The sequence below is a fragment of the Hypanus sabinus genome, chromosome 1, assembly GCF_030144855.1.
Source record: "Hypanus sabinus isolate sHypSab1 chromosome 1, sHypSab1.hap1, whole genome shotgun sequence".
Lineage (NCBI taxonomy): Eukaryota > Metazoa > Chordata > Chondrichthyes > Myliobatiformes > Dasyatidae > Hypanus > Hypanus sabinus.
This window is the reverse complement of record NC_082706.1, coordinates 9,230,143-9,256,205: the sequence shown is the minus strand read 5'-3', so window position 1 is coordinate 9,256,205 and position 26,063 is coordinate 9,230,143. Positions and strand designations below refer to the sequence as shown.

At 43.7% G+C, this 26,063-nt stretch overlaps 1 protein-coding gene across 1 annotated transcript in view; it reads left to right on the top strand.

Annotated features, from left to right (window-relative positions):
• Positions 1–4,240: 4,240 nt before the first annotated feature.
• LOC132391215 (prosaposin-like) overlaps positions 4,241–26,063 on the top strand; it is a 52,708-nt gene continuing 30,885 nt past the window's right edge. The window contains exons 1-3 of the mRNA XM_059964122.1: positions 4,241–4,395; positions 17,533–17,666; positions 21,361–21,435. Coding sequence (XP_059820105.1) covers positions 4,350–4,395; positions 17,533–17,666; positions 21,361–21,435 — 255 coding nt within the window. The 5' untranslated portion in view covers positions 4,241–4,349. The remainder of the gene's footprint in view (positions 4,396–17,532; positions 17,667–21,360; positions 21,436–26,063) is intronic.

Here is a 26,063-nt window from a genome sequence, read left to right as displayed (position 1 = left end):
AGTCAAAACCAACATAAAAGCAAAAGAGAGGGCATTGAGTAGAAATTAGTTGGAAGATAGAGAATTGGGAATTTTAAAAAACAACAGAGGCAACTAAAAAAAACATGGGGGGGAGATGAAATATTTAGCTAATAATTTAGTAAGTTAGCTAATAATAACAAAAATGACACCAAAGGCTTTTTTCCAGATATATAAAGAATAAGATAGAGGAGAGAGTAGATATTGGACAGCTGCAAAATTCTGCTGGACAGGTGGCAATGAGGGACAAAAAATGGCAAACTGAATGAGTATTTTGCAACATTCTTCACTGTGGAAGGCACTAGTAAGATGCCAGAGGTTTGAGAATGTCAAGGGGAAAAGTGAGTGGAGTTGCTATTACTAGGGAATAATGCTCGGGAAACTGAAAGGTCTGAAGATAGATAAGTCACCTGGACACAATGGACTACATCCCAGAGTTCTAAAAGAGGTAGCTGAAGAGATTATAGTAGCATTAGGAATGATCTTCCAAGAATCAATAAGAGTCTGGCATGGTTCAGGGGGACTGAAAAATTGAAGATGTCACTCCATTCTTCAAGAAGGGAAGGGAATCAGAAGAAAGGAAATTATAGGCCTGTTAGCCTGACCTCAGTGATTGGGAAGATGTTGGGAGTAAATTGTTGAGGATACGGTTTGGGGGTATTTGGAGGCTCATGACAAATTAGGCCAAAGTCAGCGTGATTTCCTGAAGTTAAAATGTTGCCTGACAAATCTGATAGAATTCAATGAAGAACAAACAAGCAGGATAGACAATGGGAAAATCGGTGGATGTTTTGCACTTGGATTTTAAAAAGGCCTTTGACAAGGTGGTGCACATGAAGCTGCTAAACAAGATAAGAGCCCAGGGTAATACAGGAGAGATACTAGCATGGATAGTGTATTGGCTGATTGGCAGGAGGCAAACAGTGGGAATAAAGGGGGCTTTTTCTGGTTGGCTGCCGGTGACTAGTGGTGTCCCACAGGGGTCTGTGATGACGAAGTAGATGGCTTTGTAGCCAAATTTGCAAGCAATATAAAGATAGGTGGAGGGGCAGGTAATGATGAGGAAGCAGAGAGGCCACAGAAGGACTTTGGCAGATTAGGAGAATGGGCAAAAAGGTGGCAGATGGGATACAATGTTGGGAATTTTATGATTATGCACTGTGGTAGAAGGAATAAAAACATAGACTATTTTCTAAATGAGGAGAAAATTCAAAAATCCAAGGTGCAAAGGGATTTGGGAGTCCTCTTGCAGGGTTCCCTGAAGGTTCATTTGGATGTTGAATGGGTGAAGAAGGCAAAATCATTTCAAGAGGACTAGAAGGATGAAGAAAGAATGCGTTGACACTGGAGAGTGTTCAGAGCAAGTTCACGAAAATGATTCTAAAAATGAAAGGCTTATCATATGAGTATCAATTGAAGACATTGGGCTGGTACTTGTTGGAATTTTGAAGAATGAGGGGAGATCTCATTGAAACCCATCGTATGTTAACAGGCCTAGGGAGAATGGATTTTAAGAGGATGTTTCTTTTGGGGGGAGGGGGAGGAATGGTCCAGGACCACAGGCTACAGCCTCAAAAAGAGGGACGTCCATTTAGAACAGAGATGAGGAATTTCTTTAGTCAGAGGGTGGTAAATCAGTGGGATTCTTTGTCACAGGTGGCTGTGGGGGCAGGTCAGTGGGTCATTTAAGGTGCAAGTTGATAGGTTCCTGATTAATTAGGGCATGAAAGGTTATGGGGAGAAAGCAGGAGAATAGGGTTAAGAGGGAAATGGATCAGTCATAATGAAATGGTGATCAGATTTGAAGGGCCGAATGGCCTAATTTTGCTCCTATGTCTTATGGCTTTTTGCACTTGCTATCTATCGGGTCAATAAGTTCCAGACTCTACTATTCTCTATGTGAAAAAGGCTTCCTCACCTTTGCTCTAAATACTTCCTCCAATTACTTTTAAATCTCTGTCCTCTGGTGTTTATCACCCTTACACTAAAGGAAATATGGTCTTCCTTTAGTTCAACAGATTTTTATACACCTCTATTCCCAATCAATCTTTCTCACAGCTGAATTTTCTGTAGTCTTAGCAAAATTCCTCTTCATCCCCTCCATTACTCTACTAAACAGAACTGTATACAGTCAAGGTAATGTCCCAAAATAACTTACCTGCTCTTCTAGTCCACCTCTCAGCTAAAAGGGGAAAGCAACAAACAAAATGCCTTCTTTAATCATGTTATTTTCCTATAGAACAGGAAAATAGCTCAGAGAACTGGACAGGGCAAAGGCTACAAAAATGAGCACCTTCCCAAGCTGTAGAACTGAACACGGAAGACCCGTGCTCCAGAGCGACGTTATATCTCCAGCTAAACCATTCCAGTACAGTTACAACACTAGCATCCACCTGACAGTGTGGAAAATTCCTCAGGCATCTACATGAAAAGCAGGGCAAATCCAATCCGACTCATTGCCGGAAAATAAATAAAGAGTAGATATTGGAATATGAAACAAAAATTGCTGGAAAAACTCAACCAGTCAAATAACATCTGTGGAAGAGAAATCAATTAATGTTTTGAGTCCATAAAACAAAGGAACAGAATTAGACCATTCAGCCCATTGAGTCTGCTCTGCCATTCCATCATGGCTGATTTATCATTGCTCTTAACCCCATTCTCTTGCCTTCTCCACGTAACCTTTGATGCCCTTACTAATCAAGAACATATCAACCTCTGCTTTAAATATACCCAATCAACTGGCATCCATAGCCATCTGTGGCGATGAACTCCAAAGATTCACCAATACTAAGGGATCCTTCTTCAGAGTTGGGGAGAAGGGGTTTACAGTTTTCAAAGCACAGATGGAGAGAGGGTGTTGGGGAGAGGTGAACCTCAAGGCAAAAGACCAAGTGGAGACAAGTCAGATCAGTTGATCATCTGTCCTCTGCTCCCCTTTCTGCATTTCACAGAGACCATTCACTGGGGCTCACCAGTCCATGCTCTCACCACCACGTCTCGTCCAAAGGCACCTTCTGAGGAGAGCAAATCACCTCTTCCCTTCCCTCCATCTAAGGGCCCAAACAAGTGAAGCAACAATTCACTTGAACTTCTTCCAATCTAGTGCATTACATTTGATGTTCACGCCATTGTCCGCACTGCGTCAGAGAAACCAAATGCAGATTGGGTGATTGCTCTGTGGAATGCCTGTGTTCTGAATGCAGCACGACACTGAGCTTCCTGTTGTACGTCAGTTTTATTCTCAATTCTGCTCCCATTCTAACTTGTCTGTATGCAGCCTCTTCCACTGCCGTGGTGAGGTCCAATTCAAGCTAGAAGAACAACATTTTAACTTCTGTCACAGAACTTTGCAACCCTCTAAATTTTCTACCTTGGTGTAAAACTGCTCTCTGGTCACTTCCCACCATTATATTTATCTGTCTTTCATGGCTTTCTTAAATGGTCTTGTGCACTCAGGACTGATGTTGCTTATCACCTGCTCGACTGGTTGAGTTCTTCCGGCTTTTTTATTTCAGGATAATAGATGAGCTCATTTCTATTAGCTTTTCTATAAAAGGTAGGAAAAGCCAATCTGCTGAGTAGGCATCTCAATCTTAAACAAATTGCTGAAAGGTGTCAATGGCAGTCCTTTCAAGTGACATTTACTAATAATCTGCTCACCAATACTTTGAGTTTCATCAGGACCACTCATCGCCAGACCTCTTCACAGCCCTGATCCAAGTGTGAGGAAGGATTGACTGCCCTCCATTTTATGGGATCATTTGACTGACGGCAAAACCTAGGAGCCCTGTGCACTGAAATCAATGGCATAAATGGGAACAGACTCCAGTGTCTGCTGTCCAACATTGCACAAAGGAAGATGACTGTGGTTGTTTAAAGTCATGTTTTCTCAGCCCCAGCTACTCCAGGGCCGTATGCCAGGCAAATACACAAGCTTCACCTGCTGAGTCCCTCCAGCTTTTTGTGGGTTTTGCCAGAAGATTTCCAGCATCTGCAGAATCTCGTGTGTTTATGTTTGTGACCGGTTCAGACAGGCATCTTGGAGAACGGGCATGGGACGCGGCGAAGGCCCTGTTTCAGCGCAACATGAGTCTGATGCAAGTAACAAGTTCAACATTTAATCTACTCCAGCACGGAGATGTGAAAATCGCGCAGAGATGGAAAGGGGGCACAATCTGAGAGACATAAGGTGCTGGGCGCGGCAAGAGGCGCGCCCTTCTCCTCATTGGCCGAGCCTTGGTGTTTAAAGCAGGAGAGAGGGAGCGGGGCTGCTGTCGGGGCAAGTCGCTGTTCGTGTCGGTTCCTCCTCTCTCGACACTGAAGTGGCGATGGCTGGCTTCACCTTCCTCCTCGTTGTGTTGTGTCTCTCGCCAGGTAGGGCACGGGTTGTTAATACTGCTTGCCCGCAGCAGTGTAACCGAGTCGGTCTCTGTTTACAACCAACTGGGATATTGTTTGCGTTCTTTACGCGGGATGGGCTCGGAGGGCAGCCCCACCCGACCCCGTCCCAATTCCCTGCGGTCACCGGCTCCTTCTGCGCCGGGCTTGGCTTCGATTAGTGACTGCGCACTCCGACTGCGGCCTAAGGGCCGGCCTGGCTTTGTAAAACTCGCTTAACATCGCCGTCTTTCTGCTATTTCTTTTAAAAGGAACTCCGCATCCTCTCACCGAATTGTGCCGAGTGTGGGTCAAATTCAGCTTCATCTCATCCTCGCCAGATTTATCCCGATATGAACCCAATCCCTAAATTCCTTCCCTCCGGTAACCGCCCCGATGCCGGTTTAGTTGAATTTGTTGGTATATAATTATATGTCAAAGTGAAATGTTAATGGAATGCAATACAGCGAAGAGTGCAATCCACTGATTTATTTAAATCCCAGGCGCCCTGCGTTGATGGCTTTCTGATTTCACCTGTGAGCCGAGTGGCTCTCAGTCTAACCACGAGAGGTGAGAGATCTTCCTGGCAGAAACCTTTTTATCTGTATTTCATCTGCCGTCTTGATGGAAGGGTCTCGGCTTGAAACGTAAACTGTTTATTCCCGACCTGCCGAACTCCTCCGGAATTCTGTTCTATTATTTGTTATTCTCGATTGACGGTATCTGCAGAATCCTTTGTGTCACAAAGATGAGAGGTGCACTTCCTCAAGGAGAGGGACATTTTTGTGTACTTTTTGGTGCATTAACGATGCAAGTCATTGTGAACCATCTGACATTGTTGGAGGAGGGTGGTTTGAAAAGAGAAGCGGGATTTACTGTTACCTTGCAGTGTTCGAGATATATTGATTGGTAGGGTATAACACCCTGACTGGAGTTTATATACAATTTCGAAAGTCGTGCGTTTTATTCTAAACACGAGATTCTGTCGATGCTGGAAATCCAGAGTAACACACGCAGATGCTGGAGGAACTCAGCGATTCGGGCAGCATCTGTGAATTAACGATGGACGTTTTAGGTTGAGTTGATGGGTCTGGGCTGATGCATTTTATTCTGGTGTTTTTAAAAGTGGCTGTGAAAGAAAGGTCAGAGTGTCTTTAGATCACGTGGTCCTGGTGCAGTCACACTATGGAATTGATCTATGTTGATCTGATCCTAATGCAGATCAGGTCTTTCTTAAGCGCGATGCTGTGGATCCCGCGATACCAGACTGTACGGAATGAGCTGCCACTTCCAAGCATGCATTTTGTAACATGCTGGGAGCATATCTGGCTTCCTTTTCCAATGACTTTTGTAATGATCACAATTAATAAAATGTAATTACTATTCTTCCTCATTTCAAACTGCCTTGTCAGTGCCGCAGGGAACCGAGACTATGTGATGGGCACTGAGGTCAGTCCGCGGGCTGGTTGGGCTGTAGAGAACCTGTATCTGTATGGTGCTGCCATGAGGAAAGGGCGAAATGCGGTTCCTCCTTGGTATTGCCAAAATGTGTAACAAGAAATGAAAGTTTGTAAAACAAAATGATGTCAGCTTGGAATGGGGGGTGGAGGGGGAGAAGTACCTTTCGCGTAAATAGTATGTCCTTTGCTGCCCAGTAACCCATGCCGATGAATCAGAAAAGAACTGGGAAGAATTTTAATTGTTAAAAGTTGCTTTATTACAACTTGGGTGGAATTTTTTGACGTTATTGTGGTTTGGGTAGAGTCTTGACTAATATATTGCCTCTGTTGCTAACAGGTGCGTCTGTAACGGACATGTAGATTCAGACTTTCTGTTCTTGTTGTATTTTGGCTTATTTGTCCTTTATCTCTGATGCTATGTTCTGGAAGGGGTCTTTCTAATGGCTTGTAAGATGTAGTCAGTATTTTCCTGACCTTGGTTTTAAGATGCCTCCATCCCACAAAGGAAACAACACAAGGGACTGTCCTGTCTTCGCCCCTTCACTCTCACCAGTATAGGAGACCAAAAAGAAAAATCAGTTTTATTATCGCTGACATGCATCATGAAATGTATTGTTTTGTGGCAGCAGTATGATGCGATACATAAAACATACTTTAAATTACTATAAGAATATATACTTTAAATAGGTAGTGCAAAAAGAAAGTGACCATAGTGAGGTAGTGTTCATGGGTTCATTGTGCAGAAACCTGATGGCGGAGGGGAAGAAGCTGTTCTTAAAATGTTGAAGATGTGGGAAGGCATGAAGGAACAGTTTTGTTCTATTCTTGGGTCCCACGTTCTTGAGGCTGCACATGCATTATTAAAGTTCAAAGTATGTGTAAATTATACAACCTTCAGATTGGTCTCCTTACAGACAGCCGCAAAACAAGAAACCTAAAAGAACCCATTTATATTTTTAAAAAAAACAACTACCCAGTGAGCAGAGGGGATACAACACAAATTGTCCAAGACAGGCTCCAACTTTCTCCGTCTCGACCTCGCCCTAGGCTATGCAGAGAACATAGAACATTACAGCAGAGTATAGATCCTTCAGCCCACAAAAAATGCAGGTTTTAGTCATGTGAAGGCAGGGAACTGCACACGCTGGGAATTGGTACAACACACAAACACTGGAGGAACTCAGCAGGTCAGGCAGCATTTATGAAGTTTCGGGTTGAGTTGCAGTGTTTTGTGCTTTGTTCCAGACGCGTCTCTTACAGCCATTGCTCCTCTCAGCTTGGCTGCACTTCAGTGGACTTCTTGCTTGGGTGACACTGGTTACAGCTCGGACAGCTGACCAGTTGAATAATGTGAAGAAACTGAAACACAACTTTAAAAAAAAACAGGTGCCCACGATCATGATATTCGCAACACTAGAAAAGCTGAAAGTCTGCAGTGTTTTACTGAAGTAGTATGCTTTAAAGAGTAACATACACAAAATTCTGCAGGAACTCAGCTGGCCAGGCAGCATCCATGGGAAAGAGTACAGTCGCTGTTTCAGGCTGAGACCCTTCATCAGCTCGAAAGGGAGATTTAAACTTTTTCAGGCTTGGCATCCCTGGAAGAGACTTCGTAGTGTAGTAGTCCAATCACAAATAAGAGAAAATCTGCAGATGCTGGAATCCAATTCAGGCCGAAATGTCATCTGTTTACTCTTTTCCATGCATGCTGCCTGACCTGCTGAGTTCATAGAAACATAGAAAGCCTACAGCAGAATATAAGCCCTGTGCCAAACATATCCTTACCTTAGAATTTACCTAGGGTTACTTATAGCCCTTTATTTTTCTAAGCTCCATGTATCTATCCAGGAGTCTTTTAAACAACCCCATTGTATCCGCCTCCACCACTGTCACCAGCAGCCCATTCCACACACTCACCACTCTCTGCGTGAAAAAGCTTGCCCCGACATCTCTGTACCTACTTCCAAGCACCTTAAAACTATGCCCTCTTGTGCTCGCCATTTCAGCCTTGGGGAAAAAACCTCTGACTATCCACACAATCGATGCCTCTCATCATCTTATACACCTCTATCAGTTCACCTCTCATCCTCTGTTACTCCAAGGAGAAAAGGCCGAGTTCACTCAACCTATTCTCATAAGGCATGCCCCCAGACCAGGCAACATCCTTGTAAATCTCCTCTGCACCCTTTCTATGGCTTCCACATCCTTCCTATAATGAGGCGACCAGAACTGAGCATAGTACTCCAAGTGGGGTCTGACCAGGGGCCTATATTGCTGCAACATTACCGCTTGGTTCCTAAACTCAATCCCACGATTGATGAAGGCTAATGCACCATTTGCCTTCTTAACCACAGAGTCAACCTGCACAGCTGCTTTGAGCATCATATGGACTCAGACCCCAAGATCCCTCTGATCCTCCACACTGCCAAGAGTCTTACCATTAATACTATATTCTGCCATCATATTTGACCTACCAAAATGAACCACCTCACACTTACCTGGGTTGAATTCCATCTGCCACTTCTCAGCCCAGTTTTGCATCCTATAGGTGCCTCTGTAACCTCTGACAGCCCTCCACACTATCCACAACAACCCAACCTTTGTGACATCAGTTAATTTACTAACCCATCCCTCCTCTTCCTCATCCAGTTCCTCCAGCATTTTGTGCATGTTGCTTGGATCTCCAGCATCTGCAGATTTTCCCTTGTTTGTTTTAAAGAGTAGCTTTACTTGTCAAGTGTAATCGAGGCATGTAATGAAATGCGTCACTTGCGTCAAATCAGCCTGCAAATGTCACCGCGCTTACAGCGGCAGTATAGCATGCACAGAACTGACTAAACCTAACCGTGTGTGTGTCTTTGGAATGTGGGAGGAAAAGCCCACGGCTGCGGGTAGAACAAAGTCTTTCCAGATAGCAGCTGGGTTACTGGCGCTGTAGTGGTGGTGTGCTAACTGCTACACTACCGTGCTGCCTCTGATAATGCCAAAGCTGCTCGTACTGTTTTCAGTGAGTAATATGTTCTAGATGATGTCCACAAATGTACAAGCCCAGAGAGGTGTGAGGTACAATAGATAGCAAAGAAAAGGACTGGTAATTTTAAGGATGTTCAGAAGCTAGGATATAAAGTATATGTCCACAGCTCACAGAATCAGAATTATTATCACTGACATATATTGTGAAATTTGTTGTTTTGTGACAGCAGTACATAAATTTAAATTCCAATAAGAAAAATATAAAGATAGCAACGTAGTGAGGTAGTGTTTATAGCTCATGGACTGTTCAGAAACTGTTCCTGAAATGCTGAGTGTGGGTCTTCAGGATCCTGCATCACCTCCTGGATGGTAGTAATGAGAAGGGGGCATGTCCTGTACCTTTAGGGCCCTCAGTGATGGATGTCACCTCCTTGAGGCTCTGCCTTTTGATGCTGATAAAGAGAAGTGAAAGAGGAAGCCCTCATGCCTGAAGCATAATGCAGCCGATGTGTATGGGGGCTGCTTCCACTTGTGGGGAATTGTAGCAGTGAGATTGGCCAGCGTTGGGTTTATACAGAAGGAGGATGTGTGAGGGGAGATTTAATGAAGGTATATAAAATCCTGGGAGGCTTTTATGGTATATAAAATCAAGGGAACAGTAATCGGCAATTTTCCCTCAGATGGTACAGTAATTAGGAGATTAGTTTTATGTTAATTGTGAGAAGGGAGAGAAGACTCAGTGAAGAACTGGAATTTGTTCTTTGAAGTGATCCTGCGAATGAAACGGTTAACTTATGAGGAGCATTTGATGGCTCTGGGCCTGTACTCACTGGAGTTCAGAAGACTGAGGAGGATCTCAGAGAAACCTACTGAATATTGAAAGGCCTAGATAGAATGGATGTGGATGGGATGTTTCCTATAGTAGGAGAGTCTAGGACTAGAGGGTGGAACCTCAGAAAAGAACATTCCTTTAGAACAGATGAGAGGGAATTTCTTTAGCCGGAAGGTGAAATCACATCCTTCCAGACAGAACTGTATGCAGCTGGCTGATGTAGTATGTAGTCTAGAATGACGCACCCTGTTCATGTATTCAGTGTTTTAGCCAGTAAAGTTAAGAATATTGTCTGTTGACTTTGCCACCTTATCTATCTCTTCTCTATGCCAAATCAAATACAAAGAAGCAAACAACAGGTTAGGCACAACATTGGAAATGTGGGACCTGTAAGCCAATGCCATCCAGTTACACCCATGTGACCAATTAACCTACTAACCCATACGTCTTTGGAATGTGGGAGGAAACCCACGCATTCACAGAGAGAATCTCACAGAGGGCAGCGGAATTGAACCTGTTGTAATAGCGTTGCACTCACCGCAATGCCACCATGCTTTCCCTGTGTGTTAACGTTATGGGTTTGCAGATCTATTATCAGAAATTCAAAGTACAAAGTACTACACTGCTCCAAAGAGCGCTTTAAGAGGTCATCTTGTCCTTGGCCATTAGGCTCTATAATGAGTCAACCTATAGCCGGGGAAGTGATGACTCCCTCCTGTTAGACTGGGGTTTTTTTTATTCTTACTTCTAATATTTGTATATTTGCACTTGTAATACTACTGTGACGATGTAGTTTCTATTGAGGTCAATAAAGTAGCTATCACCATATACAATGCTGAGATTTGTTTTGTGAGCATACACACTAGAACCAAGAAATACAGTAAAATCAGTTAATGACTTCACCCAACAAACAACCAATGTGCAAAAGACAACAAACTGTGCAAATAGAAAAAGATAATAAATAAATAAGCAATAAATATTGAGAACGAGAGATGTTGAGTCCTTGGAAGTGAGGTTGTGGGATCAGTTCAATGTAGGGGTGTGTGAAGTTATCCCCTCTGTTCAAGAGGGGTAATGACGGTTTGTGAACCTGGTGGTGTGAGTCCTGAGGCTCCTGATGTGCTCAGTGGTGGGGAGGGCTATACCTGTGATGGACTGGGCTGTATCCATGACTTTTTGTAGGATTTTGTGGGGGGGAGTGGGGTGCGGTCAGTGATGGTGCTACAGAGTGTCTGTTGGTGATGTTGTTTCCCATCCATTGTTCACAGTTGTTATTGATCATCTGTGAGAAGCTGCTGATTCATCAGCTGGGGTTGGTGGATGTTCATCTGCAGATTTCCTATCTGCATTTAACCTGTCTGTCAATGGTTCTTAATCTGTTGAGTGCGCCTGAGGATTTTGGTTTTGTACTTGAAATGTTGCGTCTTATCAGATTCTATCCGGGTTCAAAGACTAGCATTGTTTTTCACAGGTATAGTGAAATGGACTGTGAACTGTGTTGTTTATGTCAGTGACTAAGACAGTCCAAGGATGTACTGGGCAGGAGCACCTCTGGGGAAAGCCACGCAGTCAATGGGGAGAACATACCAACTCCTTGCAAACCAAACTCCTACCCGCTACATTGCTGTGCTGTCTGTGCTACGCACAACATAAACAGTGTGTAGATTGGTGAGGAGGAATCTCTCTCATGTCAGTCTCTTTGGTGGCACTGTACACCAGGAAGATCAATGATGATGCTCCAGAGGTACCTTTGGTGATGGGTGCTGATCCCACCCAGTGCATGGTTTCCTATGGTAATCATTTTGGGGGGGAATTGCTGATTGGGGTTGGTAGATGTTAACCAACAAATTTCCCCATCTGTATTTAACCTGAGATCCCAAGGACCACACCCTCTTAACTAGACATGAGAAGTCGGAAATCCAGAGCAACACACACAACTTGCTGGAGGAATTCAGCAGGTCAGGCAACACCTGTGGAGGGGAATAACCACTCAACCTTCAACAGGACTGCAAAGTCCAGAATGTTGGAGGAGGGGGAAAGAGTTCAAGCTTGCAGTTAATAGGTGAAACCAGGTGAGGGAGGAGGTGGGTGAGTGAGGGAGATGGAATGAAGTGAAAAGCTGGGATGTGATGGGCAGAAGAGGTCAAGGGCTGAAGAAGAAGGAATTGTGATAGGGGAGGACATCTAAAGAAGTTTCTCAGCCCAAACTCTTGGCTTTTTATTCCACTCCATAGATGCTGCCTCACTTGCGCAGTTCCTTCAGCTTTTTGTGTGTGTTACGCTCTGAAATACACTGCCAGTCTTGATGAGACTGGTCTACCAATTATACAGGGTATACTCTGGGTCACGACTTGGAACAGTTGCCTAACCAGTGCTCCTGCTGTGTTTTAATGTAGCAGACGACAAACTGAGTGACTTGCTAGGCCATTTCAGAGCGCATTTAAAAGCCGTTGCTAAGGGTATGAACTTGTTATGTAGGCCAGACTAGACAAGTAGACTTGAGCCCACTGCACTTTATCCAATCAAAGTCAACTAAACCAGAGCAAGGGATTTTCAGCTCAATTTGGCCTCTAAGAGGTCATTGGGTTATCAGTCACAGACTTGACAGGCCAAATGTCCTCTTTCTCCTGTGCCATAATGCTTCCCTGTCTCTTCCAAGCCTTTAAGTCTGCAGGGTGACCCTCTGATTAAATTGTAAGGGTCCAGTCAGTCATTTTAAACAAAGTAGACGAATGGTGGCAAACTGTGCTTTGGGCCTTTCCTGTTGGGATCAGTAGCCAGGGCTTAAAACTTGCCCCAACAGGGTATTAATGTGTATGAGCTGAAGGCTAGCACAAGGGTGAATGCTTTCAGGCCCCACAGGGAAACATAAAGGCTTCCTAGAGCTCTTCCTCACTCCCCCTCCCCCCCCCCCACCCTGCCATGCTCCTGCGGGTAGTAATGAGAAGAGGGTGTGCCCCGATGGGGAGGGTACTTAATGATGGATGTCCTTGATGTTGGATATGGTTGTGATGGTGATGGAGCTGGCTTTTTCTCCATTGTCTATATTGGTGCCTCCAGACCAGATGATAATGCAGCCAGTCGGAATGCTCTCCACAATACATCTGTGGAAATTTGCCAGAGTCATTGGTGACATACCAAATCTCCTCAAGCTGCTAATGAACACATGCAAAGTGACCCTGTCCTCCAAAACTCGTAGAACAGTACAGCACAGTACAGGCCCTTCAGCCCACAATGTTGTGCCGACCCTTAAACCCTTAAATTCCTCCATATACCTGTCTAGTAGTCTCTTAAATTTCTTAAACTCCATTGTCACAAGACTTATTTATAGAGACACATGTGGAATAGGCCCTTCCGGCACTTCACACGATGCTGCCCAGCAATTCCTCGATTTAATACAAGCCTAATCACTGGAGAATTTACCATGAGCTATTAACCTACCAATCTGTATGTCTTTGGACAGTGGTAGGAAATCGAAGCACCCGGAGGAAACCCACGTAGTCACATGGAGAACGTGAACCCCTGTCGCCTGTACTGTAAAGCTTTGTGCTGACCACTGTGCTACCATGACACACTACAGTGGCTGAATCCCCACTTCCATGAAAGCAACATTTTGATCGAGATGGGGCTGTTTTCTGTAGTTCCAATGTTGAAAGGGGGTGACAAATAGGCATATAGAAGGGGGATTGGATATCAGCACTCCTGCTGTCTTTTATTGGCTTTCTTCTATCATGTCCTCTTTAAGTCTAGAGAAAATAAGAAGTTTGACATTGGATACATCCTTTAAATTTGAAGAAGTCTGGTGACCTTTTATTCAATATTTTCATTGGATCTGATTTTTGTACTGATTCTCTTCCAGCTATTTTTTCAGAACCTTGGATTTGATCAGAGAGTCTCTCTTGGTTTTTCTCTCAGGATGGACTGCCCAGTCCTTTTTTTTTCTGTTTAGAATAGTGGGTTTTTTTACTCTTTTATATAAAAATTTCTAATAGTCCTTCCTTTCTTCATAAATTGATAAGAGGAGAGTTATACATTCGATATCAAATTTATACTTTGTAGATCAACACTATGTGTAATTCTGATACTGTTTATTTTACTTCTGTATGTACTGTTATTGATGTATATACTAGAGATATTGTCCTGTTTGTGTACACACTTTTTTAAAAGATCAATAAAAAGATTGAAAAAAGAGAGAAATTTGGCAAAACTTAAAATCTGATCATTGACTGGAAGAGTTGTATATGGTGACATGAGTACTTTGATAACAAATTTATTTCGACTTTGGGAAAAAAAAAGTGGCCTAGCTGCCCAGACTGACACTTTCTTGGCCAGGATTAAGGTCATGCCAGAATTGTTGACTTGCTGCTGTACAGTGTGCTGGGCCTGAGGATAACTGCATTTGCATGTTACCTTTCACTTCCCCTTTCCGACTCCTATTTAATGTGAGAAAGCATGACAGTTGAGGTCCCAAAAGCAGCAGTGGGAGAATAAAAAGTTGAACTGTTCTCCCTGGAGTGAAGAAGATGGGGAGGGAGTGGGATAGAAAGGATAGATAGTTATAATCATCTCCCCAATGTAGAGGAGTTTAAAACTATAGGATGGATGTGTATGAAGAATGTTTGATGATTCTGGGACAGTACTGCTGACGTTTAGAACAATGAGGGAGGATCTCAGTGAAACGTAGTGAAAATCGATAGGCTTAGAAAGAGTGGATGTGGAGAGGATGTTTCCTATAGTGGGGTTGTCTGGAACACCACCTCAGAATTGAAGGACGTTCCTTTAAAACAGATGACAAGGCTGGTGAATCTGTAGAATTCATTGGCACAGTTGGCTGTGGAGGTCAAATTATTTAAAGCGGAAATTTGATAGGATCTTTAGTAAGGGCTTTAAAGGTTACAGGGAGAAGGCAGGAGATGGGTTTGAGAGGGGTAATAAATCAGCCATGATGAAATGGTGGAGCAAACTTCATGGGTCGAATGGCCTAACTCTGCTTTGTGGTCTTATTTTAGGTGAGAGGGGAAAGATTTAAAGGAGAAAGGAGGCACTTTTTTTTTACAGAGGCTGGTGGGTATACAGAACAAGCTCTCTAGATCTACTGTGATCGTTGCTTCTCTCCCCCAGTCCTGGCTTCTTTCTCTATACTGCTTTCAATTGCTTTCACGGTCTTGCTCACTGTCTTTCTCCATCTCTCCTTTTTAACTTCTTGTCTTTCTATTTCTTGTGAATATCTCTGAATTCGCTAATTCCTTGAAATTAGGTCTCATGTATCCGCTCCCATTTCCAGAGCGTTCCCTCCTCTTTTTCTTTCTAGGAAGTGCACCTTGATCTTGGGAAGGTGCATTTAGTTCACTGGAGTATTCTCATAATAATCCTTCTATTGCTCCCTTTGCGATCTGATCTCTCCTTTTAGATTCCTCATCCACAACATCATCTGATGAATCCTGTTTGTATCTCCATTGTGCTCTGCAACAGTGCCCATCCAGTGATCCTGCTGCAGACCACATGTGCTGCAAGTGTCCAGTAAGAGGATTGGAGGGGTGTGGTAACATTACTAGGCTTATTTCCTTCCTTGTATTTATCCTGCCTTTACTGACCTGTGAAATAACCTCATGAGTCATTCAGCTAATTAAAGTATCTGAGTTTCAGTTTCTAGCTTGAGCAATTTTAACTTGGATCCATTGTTGACTAAAAAGGAAATGTTTTGTTTCCAAAGTGAATCCAGCCAGCTCTGATCCAGGTTTTGGACTGGTGCAGATCCCAAGTGCACCAGCCAATGGAAATACCTCATTTAATATATCCAACAACTTCCCTTTAATATCCTGAAAACTTCAGTCAGGCCCTATCATTTTCAAAACTCCAAGAAATCAAATCCTAATATACCAATTCTCCATTTGCAATTTAACTCAGAGTTGGAATTAGTTCTTTATTGTGTTTATACCACTATAAGAGTTAATCTTGTACACTGTTGCTAGAGATTTCGTCATTACACAGTACATTGAGGTAGAACAATAACAAACTGCAGAATAAAGTGTAACAGCTACAGAGAAAGTGCAGTGTACGTAGATGATGTGGTGCAAGATCAAAACAAGGTAGATATGGAGATCAAGAGATAAGGAACCATTCAATAATTGTTTAGCAGTGTGGTAGAAGCTGTCCTTGAGCCTGGTTGTATTGCAAGTGCTTTCAGGCTTTTTTTGTCCGATGGGAGAGGGGAACAGAGAGAACATCTGGGGTAGGAGGGGTCATTGGCTGTTTACTGAGCGAATGAGAAATATGGACAGAGGAGGCTGGTTTTTGCGAAGGCCTGTGCAGTGCCCATAAATGTGTAGCTTTGTGGTCAAGTGCAGAGCAGATGCCTTAACAAGCATTCTGATAGGCTGCTTTCTGTGGTGCATCAATTACAAACCACTGGGTAAGGAGTTTGTATGCTCCCCCCGTGACTGCGTGCGTTTCCTTTGGGTGTTCCAGTTTCCACCCACACTGCAAAGACGTACGGATTAGTGAAGGTTAGTAAATTGTTGGCATGCTATGTTGGCACTGGAAGCATGGCAACACTTGTGGGCTGTGCCCAACAAATATTCAAACTGTGTTGGTTGTTGATACAAATGACACATTTCACTGTATGTTTTGGTGTACAGTCGGCGAGTTCCGCGAGTTCCGCATGCGCGAATTCAACCAAACGCAAATGGAGAAAACTCAGAAGTGTTCTTCCAGCCCTTATTGTTCGAGCACGTACAGACTTTTTTTTCCTTCTCATTATTCCCTAAACAATGCAGTATAACAACAATTTTACATAACATTTACATTGTATTAGGTATTATAAGTAATCTAGAGCTAATTTAATGTATACGGGATGATGTGCGTAGGTTATAGTGGATCGGGATCGAAAAAATTGTAAAGTTCTCTTACTAATTAAGTCGGAACAAGTACATCCAGTATTATTTAGCATCAGTTAGTCAAATGTTTGTCTTAGTATAAGTATTTATTTTATCTTTCTATGCATATTTAACACTTAAGAACGTACGTTTCAGCACCGGGCTCGGGAACGGAAGTTCCTCAGTTCGATCCAGTGACAGACCACTCTGAGTGCACTCTCCATCCATGCCGGGTTGATGTGGAGGATCAAAAACCCAAAACCCAATAATTAAACCACTGCGCTGTTTAGTAATAATTGTAGCTTTCATCGGGGCAGGGCCTTTCGCACTTTATCCTTTAAAATTGTTCCGATCGTTGACCGACTATAACCTAATGCTTTTCCAATGACCAATGGCATTTCATCTCTTTCCAATCGCTTTATTATTTCCAATCGCTTTATTATTTCCACCTTATTTTCAATCGTGATCATGATTATTTTCGTGAACAGAAACACTGTGGGTTCAGAGTTGCGCCGCCGGGTCCTAATGTCCACCGCACTAAGGTTAAATAAGGGCTGGGGTTCCGCTGGGTCCTAAGGTCCCCACATTGAGACAGGTTGAATAAGGGACTTGAGCATCCGCATTTTTTGGTATCCACAAGGGGTCCCAGAACCAATCCTTCGTGGATAAGGAGGGCCGACTGTACAGGTAACAAACAAAGCTGATCTTTTAATGTTTTGATTATATATTAGTAACATTGATGGGGACATGCCAAATTTCTTTAGCTTCCTGGGATACAGGGGTTGGTGAGTTTTCTTGGCTTCTGACAAGTCTACTCGAAGCCAATGTATTCTTCCTAAGGTCGGTATGCTGCCCTATACAGATCAATAATTATGCTGACACTCTCTCAAAAAAAGGCATTGGGAGAGGTAACGGAGGAAATTGCAGGGTCAACCAAAGAATAATTCTCTGATGCTTTGGGCGAACCAATGACTCTTGCTTTTTTCTATCTTAGTTTTGTCTAGTTCTGAGCTGAAGAATGCACAATGTGCTCAAGGCCCAGGATATTACTGTCAAGACCTGAAGAGCGCCCTACAGTGTGGAACAGTCCAGCATTGTTTTCAGACCAAATGGAGAGAGCCAAATGAGGTGAGTGTACCCATTCTTAGTGGAGGAAGGCTGTCTGTGGTATCAGTAGCTAATATATGTAACTGATGCCTTGTCGTGTACTCTACACTTTCAAATCTGCATTACTGCTCTTTGGGTTATTAAAAGTGGTAATTGATTTGGGTAAATTGCTTTCATGGGAGTTGATCTCTTCGAATCTACCCTTAATAAGCTTGAACTCATCATGAACTCTGAAGCAACTCAGCCTGAAACGTCAACGGTGCATTCCCCTCCAACCAGAGCTTTGTATGTTGCAGCTTCTTCAACCTTTTGTCTTCCTCAGCCAGAATTTTGCTGCTTTGCATTTGCAGGGCCATCAGAATCTTCCCTATGACAAAAGCCTAGTGGCTCTCCAAACTTTCTTCAGTCTTCACAGAACCAGATAGGATTTTCTTTTATTCATATTGTGCCTGTTTCCACCTACAAAATACTTCGCTTCAGTGAATTATGATACATAATTTCTGTTAGCAGCAATCTTTGTGTCCCAGGAAGTCTTCTCATCTCTCTCTTTATAAAGATCCAATGGATACAAATATTCTTAGACTAGGGAAGTGGATTGCTCATCTCCTGTGGGGAAAGAACTCCATTTTACTGATTAAATATCTTTCTTGCAGTTGCTATTTTTAATGTTTCCCAGTTTAATTTTTGCATTTCCCAGCCTTGTTTCGTATCTTCCTCCACTATCTCCGTTCTAATCATAAACACTGAATTTTAAACTATTAAATTTTATAATGTGCCCCTAACTTTATTGTGTGTGGGGATTGGAAGGAAATTATGTTACCTTAACACTTATCTCTTGTTGGCAGTGTTAAACATGATGTGCATTGGTACAGAGCAGAGGACTATATTTTCTGGAATTTGTTCATTCCATTGGCTGAATACAACGTGAATTTAGATGGGAAGCTGCGGAAATGCATCTCACCGAGCCATTGCCTGACAGCTTCAGTGACCTGGGTTTGATCCTGATCCCTGGTGCTGTTTGTGTGTTTGCACATTTCCCTCTGACTCCATGGGTCTGCTCCCACATTTCAAATCTGTGTGTTGGTGGGTTAATTGGCCGCTGTAAAAATTGACCCAAGTTGTGCAGGTGAATCTGGGGGAGGGTTAAAGAGGATGAAGGGTGAATTGTAAATTGAGTTAATGTTAATCAACAGGGAGGATTTCCTGGTGGCCAACATTCTAATTCCACTCCCCATTCCAACATGTCAGTTCATGGCCTCCTCTACTGCCTTGGTGAGGCCACTCTCAGGATGGAGGAGCAATACCTCACCTCCTATCCTGTTCGGGTGGACTCCGACCTGATAGCATGAGCATTGATAACTCCAAATTATGGCAATTTCTCTCCCGCCCTCCCCCTCCCTCGCCTTTTCTCTTCTCTTCATCTATTTATCACCTCTCTCTGGTGCCCTTCCTTGGCTTTCTTCTATGGTCCACTCTCCTCTCTACCAGATTCATCTTCCTTCGGCCTTTTACCTTTCCATCTATCACCCCCCCACCTCCCCCCAGTTTCTCACTTCATCCCCCTCCCCCACCTGGTTTCACCTATTTATCACCTTCCAGCTTGTATTCCTCCTTAATCTGGGTTCTTTCCCCTTTCTTTCCAGTCCTAGTGAAGGACCTCAGCCTGAAACATTGACTGTTTATTTTGTGTGTCTTACTGTGGAATTTATGTTTGATTGGTGTAATTGGTCAGTGTGGGCTTGCTAGGTCAAAAGGTTTGTTTCCATGCTATATGTAACTCTACAGTACAGTGATGTGGCTGGTTAATGTTGAAAGTGATTGTAGAAATGATTCCTCTGGAGTCTATAGCACTGAATGCCTGATATAAATTGGCACATTGACCATTACCTTGTGCCAATTACAGTTAATGGACGTCTGATATTTAAAGTACCAACCCAAAGGTTCCAATCCTGATTTCTCAACCAATGTACTTCACTGCCTTATTGTCATCTGATACACAGAGTCTCATAAGTGCTTGAAAAGTAGCCACTGGGCGAAGCAGTAGTGAGCACAAAGGGTCCTGGAGTTTTGGCCCACGGAGACATCATGAAGTGGGAGGTCTCGGCTTGGATCAAAAAGTTGAAATATTAATCAAGTAAAAGTTGTGAAAATAGAACAACGTTTTAACAGACTGATAAGAGTACTACAAAGCTACACTGAGCAGCTATCTGTGGTCTAAATCTCCTATTTTTATCAAAAACAAAATAGTGAAGTAATAACAAGGTCTCCATTGGAACATGGTGCCAAACAGGCTCCAACTTCAATCTCTGGCACTTTACTTGCCTTTTGCAGTTCAGGCTTGACTATTACTCCCCCAAACCCTCTCAATGTCGGTAGTTTTGACGTTTGATGCTCTTCATTTTGGACAGCTGTTGCTCATCTTACAGCATCTTCCAGGTTCGATGGTTCCACTGACCTTCCCACCCCAGCTCCCAAACCCTTCCTGAATTGTCACATGTTCTTTTGTCCTCGACTTCCTGCTTGGACCACGGCATGGCTGAACGGTGCTTCAGATGAACCCTGGCTTTGTTGAAGTTGGTGTGCAGTTGGCAGCGACACCAGCAGATGACTTCTGCCTCCGAGGGTTGGGAAAATCCAGTCATTATCCAGAACCCTCTGGGGAGTGGGGGAGGGAGGCACGTGAATCACCCTGCAGTGGGTGTGCCATTAGTCATCAGCTTCTCCCACAAAACTCAATGTCCTTTAACATTTCACCCATTGGTTGTTTTCTCAAAACTACTCTGTGGAATTAACATTTCCTGACCTGTGAAAATCAAAAAAAAACAACAGCTGTGGATGCTGAAGCCTGAAATGAAAGTAGGAAAATGATATTGAAACACTCAGCTGGTCAAGCAGTATCTGTAGAGAGAAAAGCAGTTGATGTTTAAGGTCAGAAAGAGAAAATGTGTCTGTTTTGAGTAGGGGAGAAGGTGGGGGGTGGGAAATGGGTAGAACAAAGTGAATATCTCTGGCAGGTGGTAGAGTAGAGTAGCAGCATAAAGCTTTACAGCACCAGCGATCACAGTTCAGTCCCCACTGCTGTCTGTGAAGAGTTTATACATTCTTTCCATGAACACGTGGGTTTCCTCCAGGTGCTCCAGTATCCTCCCACAGTCCAAAGGCATACAGAGTAGCATTAGTAAGTTAGCATTGCTACGTTGATGCTGAAAGCATGGCGGACAGCCCAGCACGACCCTGAGACTGTTAGGTCGTTCACGCATTTCACTCTGTGAGGAATAAAGCTAATCTCTAATCTTAATCTTTGAGACTAAATGAGTTAATGTGGGAGTATCTCCGTGTGTTTTCTGTGTAATAACAAGGTAGTGAGACACGTCCAGCAGGTCAGACTAATAAAGAAAATCTGAGCTTTAACGGCAGTTCTGATACAGACCAAAAGAATGAGTTACCTAAAGCTGGAGAATTTGGTGTTGATTTTGGAAGGCTGTAAGTACTAGCTCGATAGTGCTGCCACAGTCAGTAAATCTGTCCAATCTCACCGTCTCCTATGAGAGGAAGCCTTTTTAAGCATGGTACCCAGTGCTCACCCTAGAGAGGTGAAAGTAGAACATAGGACCAAGTGGAAATAGGTTAACATCTTATTTTGTCTCCCGTGTAAGGCTGCATCCCAAGCAGCACAAAGCACTAAGATTCATGTTCGTGTTGTTTTTTCTTTCAGGGGGCTGACCTTTGTGAAATGTGTAAGAAGTTTCTCGGGGAGATTGTCACTATGCTGAAGGAAAAGCCTGTGCAGGTACTGTACCCTTGACTGTCACACTTCCAACTCATTCTGGCCAGAATGTGGAGACAACCAGTATTTTGGGTGAACATCGATAGCTGTCATTTAAAATGTTCAGCCAACTCTTAGAGTTGCCAACAAACCTTTCAAAGGAGCAACGATAGTATGGCAATCTGGCGGATGCTGGTACACAATGAGTGTAACTTTGCTGCTTCCTCTGCTCATTTACCACCTCATACTTTGCTAGAACAAGTGTTAAAGGAGCTCGGGATCTACAGAAGCCCATCCTCACCATTGTGTGTACTGGCATAGCATAGCAGTGTACATACCTCCTGTACTTAATGAAGTGGCTACTGAGTGTATGTTCGTGGTCTGCTGCTGTTCCTTAGCCCATTCACTTCAAGGTTCGATGCATTGTGCATTCAGAGATGGTCTTTTGCACACCACTGTTGGAACATGTAGTTATTTGAATTACTGCTGTCTTTGAACCTTGAACCTGTCTGACTTCTCTCATTAACAGGTATTTTTGCCCACAGAACTGCCACACTGGATGTTTTTCACACCATTCTCTGTAAACCCTAGAGACTGTTGTGCATGAACATCCCAGGAGATCAGCAGTTTCTGAAATACTCAAACCTCCCCGTCTGGCACACATAACCATTCCACGGTCAAAATCATGTTTCTTCCCCATTCTGATGTTTGGTCCAAATGAGCAGATGACTTAATAAAGTAGCCACTGAGAGAACATGTGAAAGTACAGAGTGTTAGCACCCATCTGGGTATCTGCCCCTTCAAGGGAAATGAGGATAATGGGGGTGGGGGGGGGGGGGTGGAATCCATCATCCATTGTCAGAACACCAACTAACAATCAAAGTACTTAAATGTTTAGGGTTGGAAAAGGGTCCCCAGATTACCTTAACTCTTGGTAGTGTTAAAGTCGAATCTGAATAAAACTCAAGGAGACCACAGTTTATTGTACACCCTCCTGCAGGAGTCTGAGACCTAGTTGTCAAAGGGGAGGCATGTAAGTACTGCCACCATCCAACAAGTGGGCCCCCTCTCTCCAGTTACAGGCCGTATATTTATACATAGTACGCCCCATACATTACTGTTGCAAGCTGTCATTTGAACTGGTACATCCACTAAGTCTGTTGGTGTGAAACGTAGTTACAGATGAAAGAGTCTGCTAGATCAAGGCTTAATTACAGATGGATGTGCTGTCCAGCCCTCATCAGTTATTCCCTTTGCTAGACCCTGATTTAATTACAGATGAATGTTCATTCCTGTCCTTATCAGTAAGTCCTCCTTCCCCTATTCAAACGAGGGTACAATCAAACCCTCAGTGTCTCTCTGCAAACCAAGGAAGAACTAGTATAAGCAGGTTTTAGCTAACTGCTGAAGACAGAGTTTACTTCAGTTCAAAAATTCCTATTCAGTCCCAGTTATTCTTTTAGCCAGAGGTTACACAGGTTGAAAATGATTTTTTATATCCCCAATTCCTCATTCTCTCCTTTTTATCATTTCATGATAACTCTCGGGACCCAAAGGTTACAATCGGATCCCACAGCTGAAGCAGCTAGCCACCAGTGGCCATAAGCGTCACAGTACAAGAATGACAGCAATTACAAAAAGTACAATACTTCCATAATGCAATAGCATCCGATATCCCTGAAGAAGCTCCCAAACGACCACCATCCTGTCCTGCTGCCAAACCCATGCAACCTCTGTCCTACGTTATGAATTTTTTGTATTTCCTGGGTTATATGCTCAGAAAGGGATGACATGTTACCAGATTCGTAGGGTATGTTGGTACAGCATTCTTTCCCTATAATGGCGTATGTGCCTCCTTTTCCTGCCAGAATGAAATCAAGGGCCATCTGGTTCCGTAGGACTGCTTGCTGGATTGCAATCATTTCAGTGGATATTTCTTATACCTGTGTTTGTGTCAGGGCCCCTGCAGTATTGTTGGCCAGCTCCTCAAGTGCTGCAGCCAAATTGATTATCTCTTGTGAATTCCTGGCTACTCCATAAGAGGATCATCTAAAATTGCTCAGTCTCAGCTATACCTCTCCGCTGCCTAAGCCAATGGGGGTGATCCTGCAGCTGGGCCATGACTCTCAGATGGGGTACTAAATATGCCAGGTAACAACAGCCAGTCCACCTTTTGCTGGGATTATGTGGATTCCATCTACTGGCAGTTTCCCTTGGGAGTCATATATAGGCCCGATTTCCACACACCCAGTGGGTGCTATTTACTGGTTGGGGAGGGTCTGCAGTGGTATAGGTGGTACAGCTGCTATTTCCCAGAAAAAAATGCATTTTTCCCTCTCTGGAAGTTACAGTAACAGGTGGCATTTACTACTCCGCTGCTGGGCACCTGCGGGTATGGCCAGGTTGCATGTTTCCCAGTATATGAGGTTCCATTTGGTGGGGGCCTGAGATACCATCCCTCAAAACACTGTCAGCCACAGTCATCTCTGACTGGACTACAGTTCCGCGCCTCACTTCCCCGGGTGTTATTTGAGAAAGCCCAGGAAGGGAGACCCTCTGGGATTACTGACATTGGAATCAATGCTTTACCATGCTGCGGAATTCCGGCACAAGTCCAGCAGGCCCCTAGTTCTACCTGTGTGACAGAGAGACAGAAAGGTGTTGACATGGGGGCCCCCAGATGCCGGAGTGAGCCCTCTCAAAGGCATAAGCACGGACACCACTGTCAACCAATATGAATAGGAATCTTTGAACTGAAGTAAGCTCTGTTTTCAGCAGTTAGCTAAAACCTGCTTATACTAGTTCTCCCTTGCAGAGAGACACTGAGAGTTTGATAACATTGTATACTGTACCCTCTTTGTTGCCCTTAAGGCATTTGTTTAGGTTTATTACATTTTAGCTTTAGTAATTCGTTTGTAATTATTTTCTAGTTAAAGTTAAGGTTGTTGAAAGTAAATTCGTTGTCTGTGATGTATCACGGCATGCGATGATGTCACACCCAGTCTTACTCAGTTCCTTCAGTAACACGTTTGCAGGCTGTTCAATGTATCCACCGAGATTACGCCTTCAGTTTTACTCCCACAGTGGTCAGTAACACCTGATTTGGTCCTCTCCACTGAGGTCCGAGTTTCTTCGATCCCAGTTCTTGATCAGGACAAAATCCTCAGGTTCTAGGGTGGGATAGTCACTCCTCTCTGAAGGGTAGTTCTCTTCCTTGTAAGCCTGTCGTACCTGTGAATGTAATGCTTGAGAATTTTGGTTAGTTGGCATATATATTTCCCCATCTCTTCCCCCAGGGTATGCGTTTCCAGTTTTTGCTGCTAGACTTTCTGGGAGCAGTGGTACACAAGGTCTTGGTCGCCAGGGTGTCCTCATAGGCCGTCCATAAATGATTTCAGCTGGTGACAACCCTGTTTTCCCCCGTGGGATAACCCTCATGTAGAATAGGGCTAGCGGTAGGACCTTCAACCAAGTGAGTCCAGTCTCCACCATTAGTTTGGCCAATTTACTCTTCAGAGTGCCATTGGCTCTTTCCACTATGCCAGCGGCCCATGTGTGGTGTACACAGTGGAATTGTTTCAAGCTAGATTGTTACATACCCTTTCATTTACTTTTGCCACAAAGTGTGGGCCATTGTCAGAGCTCAGCATCTCTGGCAGGCCATACCTGGGAATTATCTCCCATAATAATACCTTCACAACAGTCATAGCAGTATTATTAGTAGTTAGAAAAGCTTCAATCCATCTACTAAACACATCTATAAGTACCTAAGCAGTATCTATAGCAATGTACTCCAGGCAAGGGTGTCGTAGCCGGTGTGCAGGGTACAGGTTACCAACCATTCCCTCCTTTCCCAGGTATGTACAATTATGTATATAATCGACCAATATTGGTTTAAAAACTGTGTAGGAACACAAACCTGTCCCACTGGGGTGATTCAAAAACCTAGGTCAGGGTCTTTCTGGCACCCCATCTGGGACCACAGTTCGCACTCCTCCTCGGAGACGTCCCCCTGAAAGGTATGTACTTCCCGCATGTCTGTCATACCCGACCTGCTTGAGTCACAGAGGGTTGCTTGATGGGAACCCGAGGGAACTACAACTACCGAGGACTGTGCCGCACTTTTAGCTGTCGTATCCGCTAAAGCATTGCCTTTAGTGACCTGGTCAGACATGCAGGTATGGGCCGCACATTTAATAATAGCCAAAACTCGAGGAGACCAGCTTCTCATAGTTACCACAGTTTATTGCGCACCCTCCCGCAGGAGTCTGAGACCCAGTTGTCAAATGGGAGGCATGTAAGTACTGCCACCATCAGACAGGTGGACCCACTCTCTCCAGTTACAGCTGTATATTTATAAGTAGTAAGCCCCATACATTACTGTTGCAGGATGTCATTTGAACTGGTACACCCACCAAGTCTGTTGGTGCGAAACTTAGTTACAGATGAGAGAGTCTTTTAGATCAAGGCTTAATTACAGATGGATATGCTGTCCAGTCCTTATCGGTGAGTCCTCTTTCCCCTATTCAATGAGGGTGTAGTGTTCTCGCTCAGGTGTAAGAACTCTGAACTAAACACCGAGGTAAACCGTAGTCAATGGCACGATCGCGGTAAGATTAACCGTTTACTGTTCACTCTTCCACATTAATATA